The 20074-nt window shown below is 41.4% G+C and overlaps 2 protein-coding genes across 2 annotated transcripts in view; one reads left to right on the plus strand and one right to left on the minus strand.

The window, feature by feature from the left end:
- Nucleotides 1–200: 200 nt before the first annotated feature.
- On the minus strand, nucleotides 201–11380 carry usp44 (ubiquitin specific peptidase 44). Its single transcript, XM_088072706.1, has 6 exons — nucleotides 11264–11380; nucleotides 6166–7889; nucleotides 4360–4558; nucleotides 3457–3565; nucleotides 2569–2819; nucleotides 201–1846 (listed from the first exon to the last, which is right to left on the minus strand). The coding sequence occupies exons 2-6, from the start codon at nucleotides 7720–7722 to the stop codon at nucleotides 1722–1724; spliced, it is 2241 nt and encodes a 746-aa protein (XP_087928832.1). The 5' UTR covers nucleotides 7723–7889; nucleotides 11264–11380; the 3' UTR covers nucleotides 201–1721.
- Nucleotides 11381–12958: 1578 nt separating this feature from the next.
- Nucleotides 12959–20074, plus strand: part of LOC148185850 (uncharacterized) — a 42078-nt gene continuing 34962 nt past the window's right edge. The window contains exon 1 of the mRNA XM_088072709.1: nucleotides 12959–13012. Coding sequence (XP_087928835.1) covers nucleotides 12974–13012 — 39 coding nt within the window. The 5' untranslated portion in view covers nucleotides 12959–12973. The remainder of the gene's footprint in view (nucleotides 13013–20074) is intronic.

Raw genomic sequence — 20074 nt, forward strand, 5'->3', positions numbered from 1 at the left:
AAAGGTCTTAAATTGTACTCTCTTTAAACTGTAGGCACCCTGTATATAGACTTGTGTATTTATATGTTTAGTTTTTGCCCTTAGAACCTTCCATAATTAGTATTATTAGGATTATTGTGATTATGGTTCTTATCAATAAAATTGACCTGACTTGCTACATGTAAAAATAATAATAATAGAAAAATCAAGACACTGGTATCTTTTGTAGAAAAATGAAAAAATATTCTCATTTATTGAGGTAATTTTCTCTAGAAAAAACTGAGGTAACCATTTGCATAGTATAACTTCCATAAATTTACACACACGCATACACACATCCATGGAGTAGTAACCCAAAAAAAATGCCAACAATGTGTCACATCGTCTGACAATGACGGAAAAACAATATGAAGTGTGCTTTGAATTCCCCTTTTGACAGATAAACCAGAGGGAACACGGTTGAGGTGGAGAATACCTTTTTTTTTTAAATACAATTTTCTCCAGTATGGAGATAAAAATCACAATCTGTTTACGTCGCAGAAATCTGCTAAATCTGAATATTGTACTGAACAGAAGAAAAATTAAATACAGTATGCACACTCGCCTACTTAACAGTGGGAGAGCAGTCGTAATTGCTGGTGGTTGTTGTATAAAACTTTCGAAAACAGTCAATGGCCTCTTTTCTTAAACCTCTGAGAAGGATTGTATAAAAATACATTCATAATCTAAATGCTGGTTGTGGGTGGAGATTCCACTTTGCTGAATCGATATGAACTATAAAAATATATTCTCAACACAAGGGCACTTTTCTAGGACACTAGTATGGTTCGGGGATGGTTCGCACTCTGAAGACAATTACATTCTGGAGCAGAGAGGTGGCAACATTTAGCCAAAACAAACCCCATCCCTTTGGAAACTGTTTCTCCCCCTCAGTGAACGAGAGAGAAAAAACTCAGCAAATGTTGAACCGTTTTGGAAATGCTGAGCGGTTTTTCCATACGCTTCCCCCAAGGCTTTGGCTTGAGGTCTGCCAATGTTTCCTGACAGACCCAGGAGTACTTCAGAGTGAAAAATAAACTTCCTGCCCTGCTTGTGTACAGATCTTTAACTATAAAAATGATGCAGATAGCCTGTTTTGTAGAAATTAGTGCATTTCTGGCAGGAAATACAGCCACCTTTGTTACCATCCATTAAAACTTTACCTGTCGAAAACACAGGGAGGCCATTTCTAGCGAGTAAATGACATTTTACAACCCTACATCCAGTTCTGTGACGTCTATCTAAAGTGACTGAGAAACATTTCAGCTGATTTTAAACAAAACGAACAGCATTTACAATCAACAAAGCCACCAAACGCAGGCAGGCAGACATGTGAATACACCTGTATGACCTGTAGAAGACACTTTTGAGTCTGTTGGCTGCTACTGAGACACATCTTGGCTGATACTTTTTTTTCCATAAAATACAACTGTACACAAACCACAAACGTCACCATTTTTTTAAAAAATACCTACATATAAACACCATATACAAGAAGTTCACAAAGCAGAACCAGGTTTTAAAAAGGAGTCCTTTCTCTCTTTTTTTTCCTTATTTAGAAAAATAGATTAAAAAGACCCATCCTCCCAGGATAAAAATGCCCAGAGAAAGAGAGAGAGAGAGGGATAGGTGGGGCTGTGCTGATATCTTCTCGCTGAGTGGTCAGGCTGCAGCGGAGGAGGATGAGGAGAGGGATCGTGGTCCTATAGCGGCCGGTCTTTGTCCTGAGTTACTCGCTGTGTGTAGAAGAGGATGTAGGCCTGAGCGCGGCAGACCTCGTCCACTGAACACACGTTCAGCTTAGAGTCATTACAGTGAACCCAGAAGCCTGCAGGACACAACAAGAACAAACCGTTATTCAAACTGATATCAGACTAACGCACTAACGTAATGATAATGGGTTCAAATAAGCAACAAGAAATTGCATCTGACATGTTTAAAACAGAAGTAGAAGCAGAACCTTATTATTTCCTGCCCCTTCTCAGCTACTCAGTGAAATAATTTGTGAAATTCATCTTTAACCTGCAAACTTTTAGAAGGTGTGCTGTTTTATTTTTCTGTTTAAAATGTGTTTATTGTGTTTAATTATTAACCCTTTGAAACAGGAGGAAACTAGCTTAATTGCATTTAAAGGCACGAGAGGAAGAAGGCAACAAGCAGCTTAACAAAAATTAGCAAATAAAATACAGAAGTTACAAGGACATCACCTGAAAACAAGCAATCAAAAATATGAGTTAAAAACAAAAACTTACACAAAAAAGACCTTATGAAAGTGCTAAAACATGTGATAAAAATGTTTTATTTTGTAGAATAACTCTAAATATATAATGATTATTTATGAATGAAATTTCCTGGATTTTTTCCTAGTTTTTTTTTTTTTAAATATCATCAACTCCAGCTAATTTTCAGATGATTTTCTTATCACCTTATTATTATTTCTTTTTATTTACATAAACTTCAGACTGCTGTCTGTAATAAACATTTGATCTTCTGCTGCTTTGTATAAACTTTAACTCATTTCAGTGAAATCCAGCTGAGCGCTTTACTCACCTCCTTCTGTGTTGTAGCAGTAGGAGGTGTAGTGGCCGGAGCCAAAGCCCTTCCCATGATGCATCACCACAGCAGAGAGGTCGTAGAGGAAGTGCTTGGGACGCGGCGAGCCTGCGGAGGTGGGGCTGCTGGGGCTGGAGCAGGACACACCTTTGGGCGAAGGCTCTCTGCAGCAGTAGGGCTCCATGTTGAGAAGCTGGTCGAAGCTGACGTGGACGCCGATCTTCTCCCGGTGGTTCCGCCCAGACCACCTGAGGACCAATCGCAGGACAGGAAACAGGTAAGATACCATTTTAATGGAACCTTTAATCTGTGCTATTTATTTTTTATGTGTCATTTTTATGAGTCATTTTCCTGTATGTGTCATTCTAACTGGAAAAATGAATTTTGTGTCATCTTTCAGTTAATAAACTTGGCATTCATTTTAAGATAAGATAATCTTTTATTAGTCCCACAATGGGGAAATTGCTACAGCAGCAAGGAGTTTACAAGATAAGCAGGCAAAAGAGCAATAATAAATAATAAAAAACAAGGTGCAATAGTAAAAAACTAAGTGCAAACTCAACTGTTAGAGAATATTTACAATCAATTGCACTCGTGCAACATTGCACTTTAGGATAAGTCCCACTGGTGTGTGTGTCTACAGAGAGCAGTGCTAATGTGCAGTCTGACATTTTTGGTAACAGACTGACTTTGTGATTTCTGGCTGTCACTGATATGGGTGAAGTCTTACATTCTCAAATTAAACAGACAATTGATGTTGTTTTCCGATGAGAACATAGTCAGACTTTTGTCATCTAGCATCAGTTTTCTTTAAAAAAAAACAACAGCCCCAAATGTCTGTATTTGTGACCGGGGTAGTGAACGGTTGCGTATCATCACCCATACCTGAAGCGTTTGAGGTGAAGCCGCAGCACCTGAGGCAGTTTGTGGACCATCAGCTGTTTTTGTGCTTCAGTCAGGAGGACTGGTTTGGAGGAGCTCCGCCGTCGAGCAGCTGCATACAGGAGGAAGGGGTTAATTTGCAATACAAACAAGCAGAAAAGCCCCTTCTTTGAAAATACACATCTGTAATAATGACTGTTTTGCTTTTCTTTTTGTGCTGGTTTTTGTCTTTCTATCTCTGTATGTGGAAAGAAAGTCATAAGATGAATTAAAATTGTGGTTTTATATACAAACCTAAACAAAATAATCATTTAAGTTTTTTTTAAAAAGAAAGAGGTGAATGGCATCAGAGCCATAGTAGCATGTTTATTATTTCCGATATCTGATTTTTTTAATAAACTACTTAAATAATAATTAAGATAAAATGATGCAAACAAATTGTGTGCTGGTGCAACCCACTGAGAAAGTCGGGAGCACCAGTGCTACCAGTGGAAAATTAAGTCTGTCATATTTTCCTCATATCGTGCAGCCCAAGCAGAAAAGCCCCAGCTGTACCAAATAAGAAAACCAACATTTCAATTTCATTTAACCCATGTGGCTGATTATGTTTCAGGATTCCAGATTCAAGTTTGAAGAGTTGCTTGAAATAAACACCCAACATTTTAGGTAGACAGCATGATTTACTGTGTCACACACACTGTTAACCTCTATTCACAAAAAAAAAAAAAAACAGGCCCAGGACATCTAAGGACAAGCTCATCAACAACTGGACAAGGAAAAGAAAAGACAGACCAGGCCTCAGACTGGATTTGACATTTATATTAAGTGTAAATGTGTTAATGCGAACGTCGAGTCTCTGAGTCAAAAGATAAAGTGTTTGTGTGTGTTTACACGGTTTACACTCACAGTTACACTGCTCACAGGCGTAGATGTTTCCCTCCAGAGCTTCAGTCTCGGTGAACTTGGCCAGCATTTCCGTCAGATGGCACGAAGCCTGAGCGGCCGACTCCCTGCTATTACTGTGATACCGCTCGGGGAACTCCAGGGACAGATCCCAGAAAGGCTCCACAGTGTTTGAGCGATGGTCGCAGGCCAAGCACGTCACCTGCATAGCAGAGAGTCGGGGGGGTAGAGACATGAGCAGGTTTAGTGATATATTATACATTTAATATGGTATTATTTCAACCTTAACTCTTGTGACTGTCCTGGCCATCCTTTGTCTCTTTATACTGTATGGTTAATATAAAAACTTAAAGTGGCGAGAAGCCACAGGGCAGAGATACCCTAGAACCCCCTCGCAGACACATAGCGCTCTGTTCGGCCACAGCAGGTGTCGCAGTGTGTGCTCAGCCTGCACAAGCAGACACTAATCTCTTGTCCTCATACCAACTCTTAACACGCTCTACGTTTCTCTTCCATCAGCTACTTGCAGTGATGCTGAGCTTTGGTGGTGTAGATCCAAACACTGTCATCATCTGATCACGTCGGTAAGTGCCTAAGTTTAACACTCAAAGTACATAATTTTTTTTTTAAAAAAGTGATATTTAATTGATTGATTTCTTTAAATAAAATGCAATCAGCATATTGGTAAAAAAAAATCCTGCAACTTACAACAAAATATTAAAAGGTGATAAGAAAAAAGGCTACATGTTGAAAAAATGTCATTTATAATTATCATAATCATTTCTTAAAGATAAGTTACAGAAATAATTCCCTGTATATTAATTATTATCATTTCTTTTTTTTGCATGTTTTTTTCTAATATATATCTATCTATAAATATCTTTCTAATTTTTGCTTTATTTCTTGTTAAGTTGCTCATTGCCTTCTTCTCGTGTTTTTTGAAAGAAATCAAGTCAATTTGTCCAGGTTTTAAATAGTTAAGAAGTGAGAAAATAAGGTGGAAATAATCATGAGACATTTGTCTACACTCAATATGAAACAGAGCAGAAAATACAGGTGGTATTTTAGGTTACATATAAAAAGGGTTTGTGTACAGCCGGTAATTTAGTTATATTTCTATTAGTGTATGTGTTTTAGCTGAGAATTATTACAATAATTACAGTCAATAGATGAAAAAAAAACCCATTATTTTTATGGCAATTTATCTTCGTCCGGCGATTTATATATAATGCACACCAACAAGGGGACATGCTCTGTGACAGCAGGTGTGGTTAATGTAAGCCACTTACAGTGGTAAAAAAAAATATATATATACACACACACACACACACACACACACACTGAAATACACAGAAGAAAAGCACAGAAAGAAAAAACTGTAATACCATACTAAAAATATCAAATCAATTAGAAATCATCATATCAAAATCCATCATCTCCTATCAGTCTACATCACCTGCGTTCTAATATGTACTGCATTACGGAAATTCATAAACTCAACGTTAAAAATACACTCAAAATGTGAGATTAACGTCAGAGCTGGAAGCTTAATTTCCACCCAAGGATTAAAAGCGAGACATGAAGGCCGATTTAATCTGAATTATGAATTAGTAATAGAGTTCTATCAGAGCTGATGGCGGCTGCTGAATTATCAATGGAGTGTGTGGGAAGATCTGAGAGGTTCATGTGCGCAGGCATCACAGCGAGTGAGTCACAGGAAGCACGTGACCACTGCTGAGCTAGTCGACGGTTAAGTGAAGGTGATTGCAGGTGTGTGTTTGTGTGTTTGTGTGTTTGTGTGTGTCGTACCTGGCTGAGAAGCTGGCCGTGAAAGATGGTGTTGACCACACTGAGCACCTGCTTGATAAGTCGTTTCTGCGTCTGCGGGACTCCCGCCGTGGTCGTGTGCTTGCCGGTGCTCTCCAGCTCGTGCTGCACTTTGTCCAGCAGCTCGCACAGGAACTCCTGAGCGTCCTGCTGAGCGTAGCCCCTGAACGCCGGGATCAGCTGCCACACCGAGTGCAGCATGGCAAAAGGCGACACCAGCGCCCACTTGCCCGACCACATGACCTGGAACAAGGTGTGCAGCTCGTGGCAGAGCGAGATGTGCTTCGAGCTGGGCTCTTTGGGTTGGATTAGCTCCATGCTGCGGGCCCGCGAGGCCCCTCCGCTCAGCCCGGCCCCCGAGCCTGAACTGGCCTGGAGCCCCTTCCTTTGGATCAGGGGCGACTGGGATGAGGCTTTGCCTGCCAGTTGGCCGTGGACGGCAGATGCCAGAAGCTCCAGCGCCTGGGTGAGATCCAGGCGCAGGAAGCACTCCCTGAAGACGTGAAGGTGGCTCAGCACCTGCAGGATGGAGTTCATGTAACACGTGTTACCTAAATTCCTCAGACCCGTCACTCCGGGCGTGACCGTGGGACGCCGTTTAAAGGGCGAGCCACCTTGTTTGGTACTCTGCTTGCGGCGAACAGGTGTTTGGGCAGAATGGGGGGTTGCTGAGGGCGTTTTGGGCTTAGATTTGGTGGTAGAGGAGCGGCTCCGGGGTGTGGGAGTCGGTCGGACCTTTTTCGTCCGCCCACTTCTCTTGGGGGTGGCAGTGGCAGGGCTACGAGTCCTTGGCCTGCGTGTGAGAGGCGGGGGCTCAGGGGTTTTTGTTTTGTTGCGCAACCTCCGAGACGGCGTTGTGATCACAGCTTCTGCAACTCTCTGGCTCTTCGAACGTAACCGTCGACTCTTCCTGAGGGGGGCATTCTCCAGCTCCTCCTGTAGCTGCCTCTTTAGAGCCCGCCTCCTCTCCCTCGCCTCCCTTTTCTGCTCCTCCTCTTCCTCTCTCTGTCTTTCCTCTTCCTCCCGCTTCTTTCCGCATTCAGTCAGTGCGAACCAGAAGCGGAAGACACGTCCCATAAGTGCCCTGCGACGATGCCAGAGCGCAGTAAACATCCTGTCCTCGTCCCTCAGCTGCAGCTCGCGGGCGCCTGATGGCATAAGAGCATCGGCGGCTGCGCTAGCAGAGCGGAGGGTGCGCCCGCTGCGAGTGGTGACCTCATAGCGCTGGCTCTGGATGGCGCTGAGCGTACTACGAAGCAGCTTCAGGTCTCCTGTGGCGTTATCATTCAGGACATAGTCGTCACACAAATAACAAAAAACGTAAAGTTCATTAACCTCCATCGCCAACGGGTGGTGCTGCTGCTGGAAGTGCTGCAGAGCGTGCTCCTCAATGTAGCGCCCGCACGCCACATGAGCGCAGCCCAAGCAGGCCCATATTGATTCGCTGGTGTTGCAGTCCACGCAGTGCCACTTCTGGGGGTTGAGGATGGAGTGGTCCGGGGCCAGCCGCAGCCGCCCCACATGCTTACACCTGTCCATTACACACGCCTGCCCGCCGAGCTGGCTGGCTGGCTGTGTCAGTCAATAACTGACCGTCTGCGTGTGGGTCTGTGTGTGTTTGTGTGTCAATGTTTCACACTGGCTTCATATCACCATGGTGACCATGGCGAGCTGAGAAACGGTACCCTCCCAGGGCATCTTGGCTTCTGGAGGAAAGAGAGAACAGATGTGGTTAGTCAAGATGAATAGCAGGAATTTAAAGGTGTTTTGTACTTTAAAACAGAGTTCATTAGATCGAAAACTATTAGTTAAAATTGCATTTTTATTTATTTGTTATGTCTTCATATTATGTGACCATCTACCCAAACATGTAGCATTTTAAAAAACACAACTGCTGTGTTTTATATCATTATGACATTATTTTTTTCCTGGAAACACACAATGAAATTATAATCGCACTACGTCTAACCTCCAGTGACTTGGTTTTATGAGACCATAGTTACACACAGTAAACTACCAGGTGGTGAGCAGGCCTAACAGAAACAGAAACATGGGCCAGCAGTACAAGAACTGGTTGATACCACACATCCCTTAAAAAGATTACGAAAGAAAATCCAATTTTTTCATTCTCTTTTTAACTTCAATCTGAACCAAAAAAATAACAGTTTTTCCTCGACCTGAAATGTTTTTAAACTGTGTCTTGTAAGGTGTCCTTGAGTGCTTTGAAAGTCACCTATAAATAAAATGTATTATTATTATTATTATCATCAGTGGGAGTGTCATATTGTACAGGTTGGAAAGAGAGAATTGAGAAGGCAGCAATAGAGATGTTAAGTGAGAAATCAAAGAGCGTGTGTTTGTCTCATTAATAGTTGGCACATGTTTTGTTTTTTGATTAAAAAACAAATATCTGTAATTATAGAAGAATAATTGTTATCAGTGTGATCTGCTATTTTGCTACTATTGTTTACTTCCGTTGTGAACTGTGCAACGCCCTCCGGTGAAGAAACATCCTTGATTACAATGGTTACGCTCAAAACAGGAGGAAACGCTGGCTGGTTTGCTAGAGAGCACCGTGGTTCTAGGAATCATAAATGGAACCAGCTCGAGAACAAGAGCTAACTGGGTGAAAAAGTGTTTGACTGAACAACGGGTTGTACTTTAGTTTGAAGACAACTTAACTCGAGCTTCTTTTCACCTCCCTGGCGGTTGGTGTACCTCAGCTTAGAGGTGGCAGGGATGCACAATATTGGATTTTTTGCAGATACCTGATATGTTGATATAAAAACAACTTATTTGGCCGATACACAACATTGATATATCTACTTTTTTAATTTCAGTGATCATCAAGTCTCTTTTGTAGTGGAATTAAAATCATGTCATGCATACTCTTACTGTGAAGGTTCCCCAGCAGATCGAGGGGTAAAATACAATGCTTTTCATTTTAAAGCAACTATCTGCCGGTACCAGTGATGTGCCGGTATTATTGTGCATCCATAGAAAGTAGGGATCCTTGGGTGGGCTGAGCCCTATCGAACCTCCCCCCACACTCACCCATACATACACTGAGGTCAAAGAAGTAAGATTATCCAACAAAAGGGGGACTAAGCTTGCAAAGTGGTGTACCCTTTGTCTGGGACTACATTCGCTCGGGAATTTAGAGAGTGGAAATCAGGGAGAGAAAATTGGCTTCATTGAAATAATGAACGAGAGAGAAAAACAGTCAGTACGTTTACATGCACAGTTTAGTTGAGCCACAGTTACAGCACTATTAGGCCATTTAACTGGCACCTGTCCCAGTATACATGCATCCTGGTATAACTGATTTATTGACAGAAGCTGTACAACTTTGCCACAGTAGATGGCAATATGCCCCCTTTCAGCTAGTTGCTATTGGACCTTCTTGTGGTTGACCTTTTGTGTCACATACCAAGCAAGTTAGCAAACAGCAAAGGGGTTACATGTCAAACAGAGAAATCATGGGTATCGCTTCAGCACTGTAAATTTAAAACTTACTCTACGCCTTACTTAGTACCTTCAACTTGTTTTGTTTTATTACCTTCTCCATTTTTTTTCCTGGCTTTCCACTACAAATTTATGCTGTTCAACTTCTGGGTCAAAGCTCAGAGCTGGGACTATGGAGAACGTGCAGGACGCCGAGGCCAGTTCAGGTCCAACTGAAGCATATACATAATAGGTTAAATCGACCTAGGCGTCTTAGTCTAAAAAATTCGACTTCAGCCTTAATAACAAGCTTAGATGTATTTAATAGGTCCAGCTTTAGTTGGACTAACACGATAATTCAACTTTTTCTAACATGATGTAAACATACTGAGAGAAATAAAGTGATGGAGAGACACAGGTGAGGGGAGGACAAACTTAACAAATGTCTGGTTTCTTTCTTCTGCATTGTCCCTTCACTCCATTAGACATTTTAAAGAGCCAAAACAAAAGTGATTCAGGGCAACATAGGCGTTTGCTCACTGGTGATAATGTGGGAGTGGGCGTATATTTATTCAGTAAATGTTCATCACATTGTGCAGCAGCCATGAGTGTCTGCAGCCGCTGTGATATAAATAAATGCTCAGTGCTGTCAGGGATCCAAGACAGCCTGCTGAGTTGATAACTAATCTTAAATCTTGATCAGATTGCGAAACTACAGAGTATGAAATCTTCTCACGTTGGTTGCTCATGTGATGCCTTGATAAGCAATAAAGGTACAGAATAACGTGGCACTCTACTGTTACTGTAATCAGTAACTTCAATGTCCACATTAGAGCCTCGCTGCTGACTATCTACAATGCAAGTTACAGTAATCACCACATGGCTTCAGAGTTAAAGTCAATGAAGTAATATGTATAAACTGCAAAAAAAAAAGTAAACAGTGTTGAGACTGTTTTGAGAGTTGATCCAGAGTTTCTAATGTTACCGAAGTTTTATCAGCAACTTAGCGCGCCTTGCCTGGTTTGTCCTTGCGGTTGCATGGTCTTAAGTGGCTGATCACCTCACAAACCAAACGTTAACACGGGCTAAATCACTCACAACAAAACATCAGATTGTCTAGCCGTACCACAAACTGTGCGACACAACAGCAACACAATACGCCTGATAAACACAGCCGAAACCGCTCAACTTTTGAGTAACGTTACCTCCTCAGCTAAGGTTAGCTAGCCACCGATAGCGTGTAATTGATACAGTTGCGATTACAAAACACTGAAATCATACACAAAGAAAATCTAAAGCGCTGAGAAACCATACAGGATAATCGTATAAAAATATCTTAAAATACACGTAAACGCAAACAGGCGCCACGCACGTCAGCTCTGTCGTTATTATTGTATTTATTCAAGAGATTAGTGAGCACTAGCTGCCCTGCTAACATTAGCCTAGCATGCTAGCTAGCGTTAGCCTGCCAGGCTAACTGCGATAATCCGAACAAGTTGATGCGTTAGCCGGAGGTCAGCTCCCTGCGGCTTTAAAGCCGACCCGGTGGACGTGATTTCACAGCAACACATTTATAACCGGTTATACTGTTACACTTTTATTCTGAGTGGCTGTGTGTGAAAAGAAAACAGCCTACCGAGCCTCTCCTTCACGGCAGTAACTCCTCTGTTTCCAAAATGATCGCCATCTTGTCAGTCCCTGTCGCGTGGTGTTGGCTCGAGCGCGTCCTCGATACGTGACGTTGTTGTTGTTGTTGTTATTGTTGACGGTGGTGGTGAGGGTGAAGATGCTCACCTGTGTTATATTTACTCAGTTAATGCGTTTATAAAGTTGTATGAACTTACCATTCTGTTGTTTTCAGTCCTGTTTGTTGTTTATTAGTTTAGTGTCACACTGTGAAATGTTAATTTATTGTAGTTAAAGTAATGTTTTCATAGTATTCCTGCCAGTTGTTGCAGTATAGTGCTTAGTGGGTCTCCATGAAGTACTGTTAGTTGTTGTTTTTTGTGTGTTGTGTTACTTTTTATATGAATAATCAGCCAAAGGTGGAAAATCCCTGCTTTGCACTGATGATAAAAATAGAAGTATTGCAATGTTACACCATTAGAGGGAAGTGTTGGACCAATTACAATCATTCTCCCAATCACTTAGTGACCATAAACCAGTATTTATGTCTATTTTTTGTCTCAAGTCAAGTCAGGTTTATTTAAAATTAAAGGCCAAAGCAAAACAGCAATATCACACAATTTAATATTTAAGTTCTTTTAATAACTTTTAATAAGTAAAAGTCGTGCATTTAAAAGTCCTCTCACATAAAATTACAGTGGTTATCATCAGGAAAATACATATAAAACACCAAAAGAACTCTTGAAGTTTTACATTATTATGTCCTACATTATATAGCTGGAGTATTATTACATATGCATTAATATGTAAGCAGCATTTCAATGTTGTAGCTGATGGAGATGTTTTTTGGTTGTGTAATCTACAGAAATTGAGCACAACTTCCATTTTTGTTTTATTTAATTAAAAAACAAACAAACACAAAGACATATTTTCTGTCTTACCTGCGCTATTTGTTAGTTTGTTTTGGTATGAGTTGTTGTTTGTTATCTGTTATTGTTCCAACCAACAGTTTCCGCTGGTTAAATGTATGTAGTCTCTTCAAAATAAACTTAAAATGTAGATTTTTTAAAAAAAGCTTTACTTTCTTAGGTTTAGGGTACACAAGTGTGTGATCAAAATATGTAAGGAAAAAATGATGTCTGATGACAAGCATGTAGCTCGAAACGTCACCTCGGTCATAATTGAATTAAGTATTTATGGGAGCACAATCCAGTGTGTTTTTTCTTATAATGTATTATCTCTTATCCAGCACCTAATTTTTTGTCATCTAGATGTGCTTGATTTTGTAAATTTTTTGTAGGCTGAAATAAGTACATTTGTCTCCTATGTTATGTAACATCACGAGACATAGGTCACATATGTCACAACAAATTAACTGAATTGACTTTTGTCATAGGGGACATGAACAGCTGTCTCAGAGGTGAAAGTTCAGAGTTTGTTTGAACCACTCATTCTGAGCCAAATTGCTCGCTCTTCATACAACTACATTTGCTCGATGCATCAAAAATTGCTGCCGTCGAGTGCACCTCATACTGCCATTAGAGGGTGCCTCGGTGCGTTGGTATCTGACGCTGAGGGCCACTTAACCAAGTGTCCGTATTTGATAGGTTTGGATTGGGACAGCGTTGTGTGGTCAGTTACATGTAGGAAAACTATTTTCTTTCTACCAAACTAAAGCCACCAACTGTATCACCATGCAGAATGAAGTGTGCATCTACTCATGGATGAGAGGCTCCTGCATGAAACTGCTCACAAAAAGGTCAGTGGATTATCTTCCAAAACAGGGTCATGAATTCTGGAAACAGACATCGCGGCTGAGTTTCTCAAATGTATTTTTTGGCTCATTATGCACCACAAGCCGAGTGCCATCTATTTTCATTATATTGGAGAGAAGACAAACATCTCTACGGCCAATATCTCCAACACTCAGCAACTCACACCAAAACAATACAGACTAATAAATAGCGCTAAAGGGCAAATATTTGTTTTTGATTTTGAGGTGAACTGTCCCTTTAAGTTGAGATCTGATTAACACTGTGAGAAGCTCTTTCTTTCACGGATCACAAAGGCGCATGTATTATCCTTTGCCCTAAGGGCCTGCGGTTGTACCTTTTGGAGGTATTTTAAAGTCCTGTGTGCCGGTGTGGGATGCAGGTGTAGCACTTGATGCTGGTTAATGTGGGCTGCTGGCGCTCACTATGTAGATCCTATCAGCGTTTTTATGAAACAACAACACTTTAATGTCTGCTATGCTGACTCCAACTCCAACAACATAACAGGCAAAAACCTAATTACTGTCTGAGAAATTGTGCAAGAACACTGTGTCAGTATATAGGATCAGGAGCAGAGAAGCTTATGAGAGAGATACTTTAGTTTTTAAAGTGTTGTTATTACAACACATTGTGAATCCCTGTCTAAATATTACAGTAATGTCACATTAAACATCTCGATGAGAGAATAAAGGGAGGAGGTGGTTTTCATTGAAGAGACTGGGCCCGAGGGAGGACTTTTAATCTCAACACACGCAACCTGAATGCATGTGAAGAATCCCTCTCATGTACTGATTAGTGGGGAACTGATCCATACAAGCCCTCTAAAACCCCCACTGAACAGCGAGAGTGTGGTAATAGGTGTGTGCTTTTTTATGTGTGTGTTTGTCAGTGGACCAGAGGTTTGTGTGTGAGGGAGATTAAGGGGCGTTTGTGAGTGACTTAGAGAAAGAGGTATGTGTTGATGTGCCATGCGATGCCTGTGAATCACCTCTAATGTTTTTCTCCCTCTATGTCCCCGGGCCTTCACCGCCGTCATGTCCGCACATGCTAACTCTCCCTCCCTGTCCTCTTTCATCTGCACACACTTATAAACACACATTTTTCTGTCACTATACTTCTGAGGACCTGTGTTGATTCACTCGATTCTATTTTTAAAGCTGAATCAAGTGATATTTTTTTAGTTTAGCATTGAAAAAAACACAACAGACATTTATCACTCAGTGTCACAGCTCGACCTCGCTTTGGAGCTTCTTTTAGCCCAATGTTTTGGCTTTATAGCATATTTACAATATGCTTCAATGTCACTTTTACTCATGAACCCTTATTTTCATCAAACAAGCTGGTAAAAGCGATTGTTTAAGCATGTTATTGTGAACAGACTTAAGTTTATTCTAAGGCGGTGCGTTCTAACAGCCGTGGGAATTATTACGGGCACAGAGGAGGAAGTGAGGTGGCATAAAAAGCGACAGAGTCCATGTAATGTTGCATAAAGATGAAAGAATATTCTCCAGGGTGGGTTAACAAACACAGGACTTTCACCCTTGAAAGTAATGTTTGTGTCCTGAAGTCAGCATTGAATTTGTTTAATAACAATGATTGACTGATTGATTGATGTCTTTATTTCAAACATGTAAAATGCAACAAAAACAGTAGTTAAAAACATATCAACAAAAGAGAAAGAAACTGTAATCAAAAACTCCCCTATATAAAGTCAAGGCTCGTCATATTTGTACCAATGTACATAAAACTGTATCTAAATACAGTATATGCAACTCTGACCATAATATATACTACCGATTACACAGTGTAAATATACTTTTTATTTCATACATTTTTTTTAAAATTATCACCATAGTAACTATAATACATACATATATGTATATATACATACACATATACATACCGTACACACACATACACATATATACATCTATACAGACACACACACACACACACACACACACACACGTATATGTATTATTAAATATATTGTTTTAGCTGTTGAGTTTGCACCTTGTTTTTTACTATCTATATTGCTCTTTTGTTTGCTTGCTTATCTTTTACACACCTTGCTGCTGTAACAATGCAATATCCCCATTGTGGGACTAATAAAGAAATACCTTATCTGATCTTATACAAGCCTTAATGTCAGGTGGCTCTTATTACCGTCACCCGAGGTTATATTTATGGTAGCGACAATGTCTTGTTTTGTGCAAATAAACCGTAAAAAACATTAGCTTGACTGAACAAGACAAATAAATGCATTGTCACAGGCACTGATTTTTGAAAGATGAGACTACTTGCTTGAGAGGTGAACTGAAATAAAGATAATATTACACATAATTTTAAATAAATCTTCATCAGTGCACATATAAACCACAAGCTTAAGACCTTTTGTAAAAGTGTTTCTCACCTGGACCTCATAAAAATAGACATTCATATCACATACAGGGAAAACTTGCAGCTTTGCAACCTGTTTTCACTGGTCCATGGTTTGATAATGTCAGTGAAAGGAAGCCATTCTGCTGGTTTCATGGTGGTGTTAACACAGCTGGATACGCTGTTGGTTTTGTAGCGGGTGAAAACACAGGTGCTGGTAAAGCCAGGGGGAAATGCTTTACTCTACCTGTAAACAAACACACACTCCTGTAATTTCTGCTCTCAGATTTTGCAGCCTTCCTGCTCTGGTTGCTGAATGTTACTGCTGGCAGCTTCTGATGTCTAATCTGTTTTTTGAAGAGTTGTCATGAGGGCCTGTTTTTTTTTTTCTCCCAAATTGTTTGCTTGTTGGCACGTTGATGTGTGGGTTTCGTCCATAATGACTCGATGACATCAGGCCCTTGTTTTTTTTTATGGCTGTAAAATAATCAGCAGTAGCGTCTCAATCACTCTGCTATGTCAACATCGTCCTCCCTGTTCTGGCTTGCTCCGATGATCTTCAGGGACAGAAACATTCCTGATGCGTGTGTGCATGCATGTGTGTGTTTTCATGTGCAATTAAGTAAAAAAAAAAAAAAAAAAAAGAGTGTGGATGGTTTCTGAGGACAGAGCTGGATACTTTCAGGTGAAGGAGTTTCAGTCTTTTTTTGAATAGGGGCCAGATTATATCATGTAAAAATACCTGGGGGCCAGCTGCCTCTCGCATCATATGGGTTATGTGCCATATCGTATCGTTCACAATAATACCAGTGTGATTTTTAATTTGGTAAGAAAAATTCATGTCGTAATATTGGCAATATTTCAACTTTTTTACATAGTGATGTCATACCATTGCACATGGCTGAAAGCAAAACTACTACCAGCAAGTTACAAGAAGGGGAGCGACTTTAGTCGAGTGGAACAGCCTCTGACTTTTCAGACTCTTTTAGCAACTTAGTACTTAGAGAAAACTTAGTCAGTGGCTCCTCTCATCGTGAGCACGCAAAACAACATGTGAATGTAGGACGGTCATTATTAACATAGCAACAGTTATTTCTTCTGATGATCGGCGCTAAATGACACAAGTTACTGCAGAAAGAGTAGAAGAGAAATGATAGAGGTTAGAGGTCCAGGTGGAAGAAAATAACTCATCACTCTAGCTTGAAAACTCAGCCTGGTACAGCCACTTAAAGATCATATCATCAAGAATAGAATTATTGCAAAAATATCACCCATATCGCCAGCCCCTAATATGGGCTGTTTTAAAAAATTACATATAAATAACACAAACGGAACAGTTTCATCTTTAAATTAAAAAAGTATTCAACTTTCTACCTCTCCTGAAAGTAGCAGCCCTTATTGTCGACTTAAGGCTTCCTTGTCATGACCACCTTTGTATGAAATATCTGGTGTTAGGGAATTGTAGTTTGCTTCTTTACTGTCTGTTTATGACAACACATTACTTTTGCCTACATAGTTCCTACTCGGTGCATGTCTACAAACTGTATGTTTGTCCTGCCATCTTGTGTGATTAACCAATATTGCGTTAATCATATAGTATATTCTGAAAAATAAGCCAAGGGCTGTTTAAAATCGGTCTGAGGGCCACAGTTGGCCCTTGGCCGGACTTTGGTCATGACTGCTGTATTGCCGTAATCTTCTCATTTCCTCTGTAAGTGAATCACAGCTGATGGGATAATACTGACCACATGACTCACTTATCCAGCACACACTTCCTCTCACCAGAAGAAATCCTCTCTTTCCATATTTTATTCCCCTCCCTCTGCCTTCTGCGGGACCTCTGGGTGCTGCTGTTACACCCATAGCAGGCCAGTTTTGGGGCGTCTGTCTCAGGGCAATGGGTGCTGCCGAAGAGGGGCATTGTGACTCCCAGCGAGAGGAGGGGAAGGTGGGGGGGGGTTATTGTCCCCGAGCCTGCGGGAGCTGCCATGCACTCGGCGGCCAATAGCAACGCAAGAATGCTGACGGGACAAAGGCCATAACTCCATTCTATAGCAACACAAGTGGGGCATTGTGTTCATACAGGCGCACACACTCGTATGCACACACATGCATGTATTCGCCATTACTACAATAACACACACACACACACATATAGTGGAGCAAACTATGCATCTGTGCAAGCATGCCAAACACTCATTCATCAACTAGTTTCCCACACCATGCAACCCCCCACAGGACATCTCCATCACAGGCTGAGAATGGCCAGTCAATCTGGGGACAATGAGAGGGGGCGAGCGAGCAAGAGAGACACTGAGAGAGAGAGCGAGAGAGAGAGAGAGAGGAGGTCCATGTTCAGCTGCAGCAGTTCATCTGTTTGTGGCTCCCTGTTGTGTCTACGCTTCGAGGCCAGTTCCCACTACATCAAACACCTTCTTCCTCTGTGACCTGATCACCAGAGAGAAATGTTTGTATTGTTCGTTTCTGCAAACCATGAATATGTCATATTTTGTAAATATTTTTGTAGACGATACACTGAAACTTCTTAGTGATGCTGTGGTTTATGTGGTTAGGTTTAGGCTTAAAAACCGCTTGGTTATGGGAAGAAAACTATTATGTTTTGGCTTAAAACACTCGCTTCTGGTGGCACAAAAATGCTGGAAAAACAAGGACAGGTCTGTTAAAATTGTGCAGGTTCTGTGGCAAAAATGTTGTGATGTGCCACTAAAAAGACCCAGATTTTTCGATTGTATTGTGGTTGTATTCTATTCTGTATCACTATTTCTTTGACATGTGAATAGAAATGATGATGATGATGATGATGATGATGATGATGATGATGATGATGATGATGATGATGAGGTTAGGCAGTGGAGCTGGAGATTGCTATAACAATAAACAGTAAATCCAGTGTTTCTGAGCTAAGGCACCCTCTAAGGGCCCTGACACACCAACCGACGATCGTCCATTGATCAGTGTCGAGCCATCATTGAGCGCCTGTCTCCGCAGTCGTTGTGGTGTGTCCTGCACTGTTGGCACTAGCTGGCCCTTGTCGGCCGTTTTTCAGCTAATTCAGCATGTTCTTTGGCTGCAGAGTTGAATGAAATCACTGTGATTGGCAGTTAAGCTCAGCGTAAGACTGGAGACACGTAAGTGAGCAAAGTAGACAAATGACTAAAGTCAAAAAGGTGTGAAATCCAAACAAAGCTGTTATATTGGGTAAGATTTTTTTCAGCAATTGAGCTCTTTCGTATAAACAGTATGTAATTGTTTGGGTTATTATTCCCTTGTGCACAGTAAATATAATATGTCCTTTCAACATTGGGTTGTCGTGTGCTAACTGGCTAACTAGCATCTTAATTTCAATGTGTCAGATTTCCTGTTTTCCTTTTTGAATGACAAATACAGACTTCAGTTATTTTTCTCACGCAGGCGCCGAACACACTTGCCGGTTGTTCGTCGGCTGTAGTCTTTGTGGTGTGTCCAAGTGCAACTTTTGGCCGACATACACAGGCGACATAAGGCGACGCAACGGTCAGCCTCTGTAGTTACTTCCAGCACTGGCACCGAGGCATTCCTTCCAGTCACATTCCTCTTCCTGTATGCACTCGTTCACCCCTTCCCCTGCTGTCTGGAAACAGCTTGGCAGAAACGAGGAGGAGCCGTGACCCCTCTGCCACTAATCTGTGAATGGGCCGTGAATGAGGAAACGTGGGTACAAGAGGCTATCCGGGCCACGGCTGCGAAAAAACATCCACCTCCGCTCACCTCTCGTTGAGGAGGCAAAGCCGGCAGACAGGTGAACGACCTTTGACCCGGCCTGCCGCGGAGCGCTGCTCGACGCGCCAGGAATGTGTCCACACCTCTCGGCAAACCACGTCACGGCGAGTGGGCGAGGGGGCGGTGGAAAACACGCAGGCCGCCTAAACCCAAACAGAGTGTGTGTGCTCGCCCCGGCCTCTCTGTTATGGTCTACATTCTGTGGCACTGTGTGAATGTAGGGGAGAGTGTTTTGGGAGCGAGAGTGATGGATGACTTAATCTGAGGGGACACGGAGAGAGAGTGTGTGTGTGAGAAAGAGAGCGGGGTGATAAGGATATTTTGGTCCAATTTATGTGAAGTATTTCAAGGCCTGGGCAGTTATATCAACGGTTGTTGAGAGTTGAGGTTCGTGTGAATGTTTCTGGGAAGAGTTCTGCTCAGCAACATGTTTTCAATAAGCAGGAAATCGCTGTAATTTAAATGTAGAGGTTGTTTGTTGTTGTTGTTTTTTTATGTTGTTACTCATAAGGCGTTCTCATTCCTAGGTTGTTAAATACAGATGCTATGTCACACCACTCGTTGTCTCATAGCGGGCAGCCTTCAGCGTCTCTGTGACTTTACGGGATGTAAATACCTCACATAAGTGACGTCAGTGCAAGATGATCATACAAACTGCGTAACGTTACATTAAAACAATGTTGACTTTTTGTTTCACAAGTGACAGTCCGGTTTTGTTTAATCCATCCACCTCACACGCAGACTCGCAGACGCTATTACTTTCAAGTATTTCCACAAATGGATTTACGATGGAATTTCTTAAAAGTCTGGTGCATCTCGTTAAAATGCTAAAACGTGACATCGACACCACACGCAGAGGAGCGTGATGTTTGATGCATTGGGAATAAGAA

The sequence above is a fragment of the Plectropomus leopardus genome, chromosome 22 (assembly GCF_026936395.1).
Source record: "Plectropomus leopardus strain MGB_pleo_1.0 chromosome 22, ASM2693639v1, whole genome shotgun sequence".
NCBI classification, from domain to species: Eukaryota; Metazoa; Chordata; class Actinopteri; order Perciformes; family Serranidae; genus Plectropomus; species Plectropomus leopardus.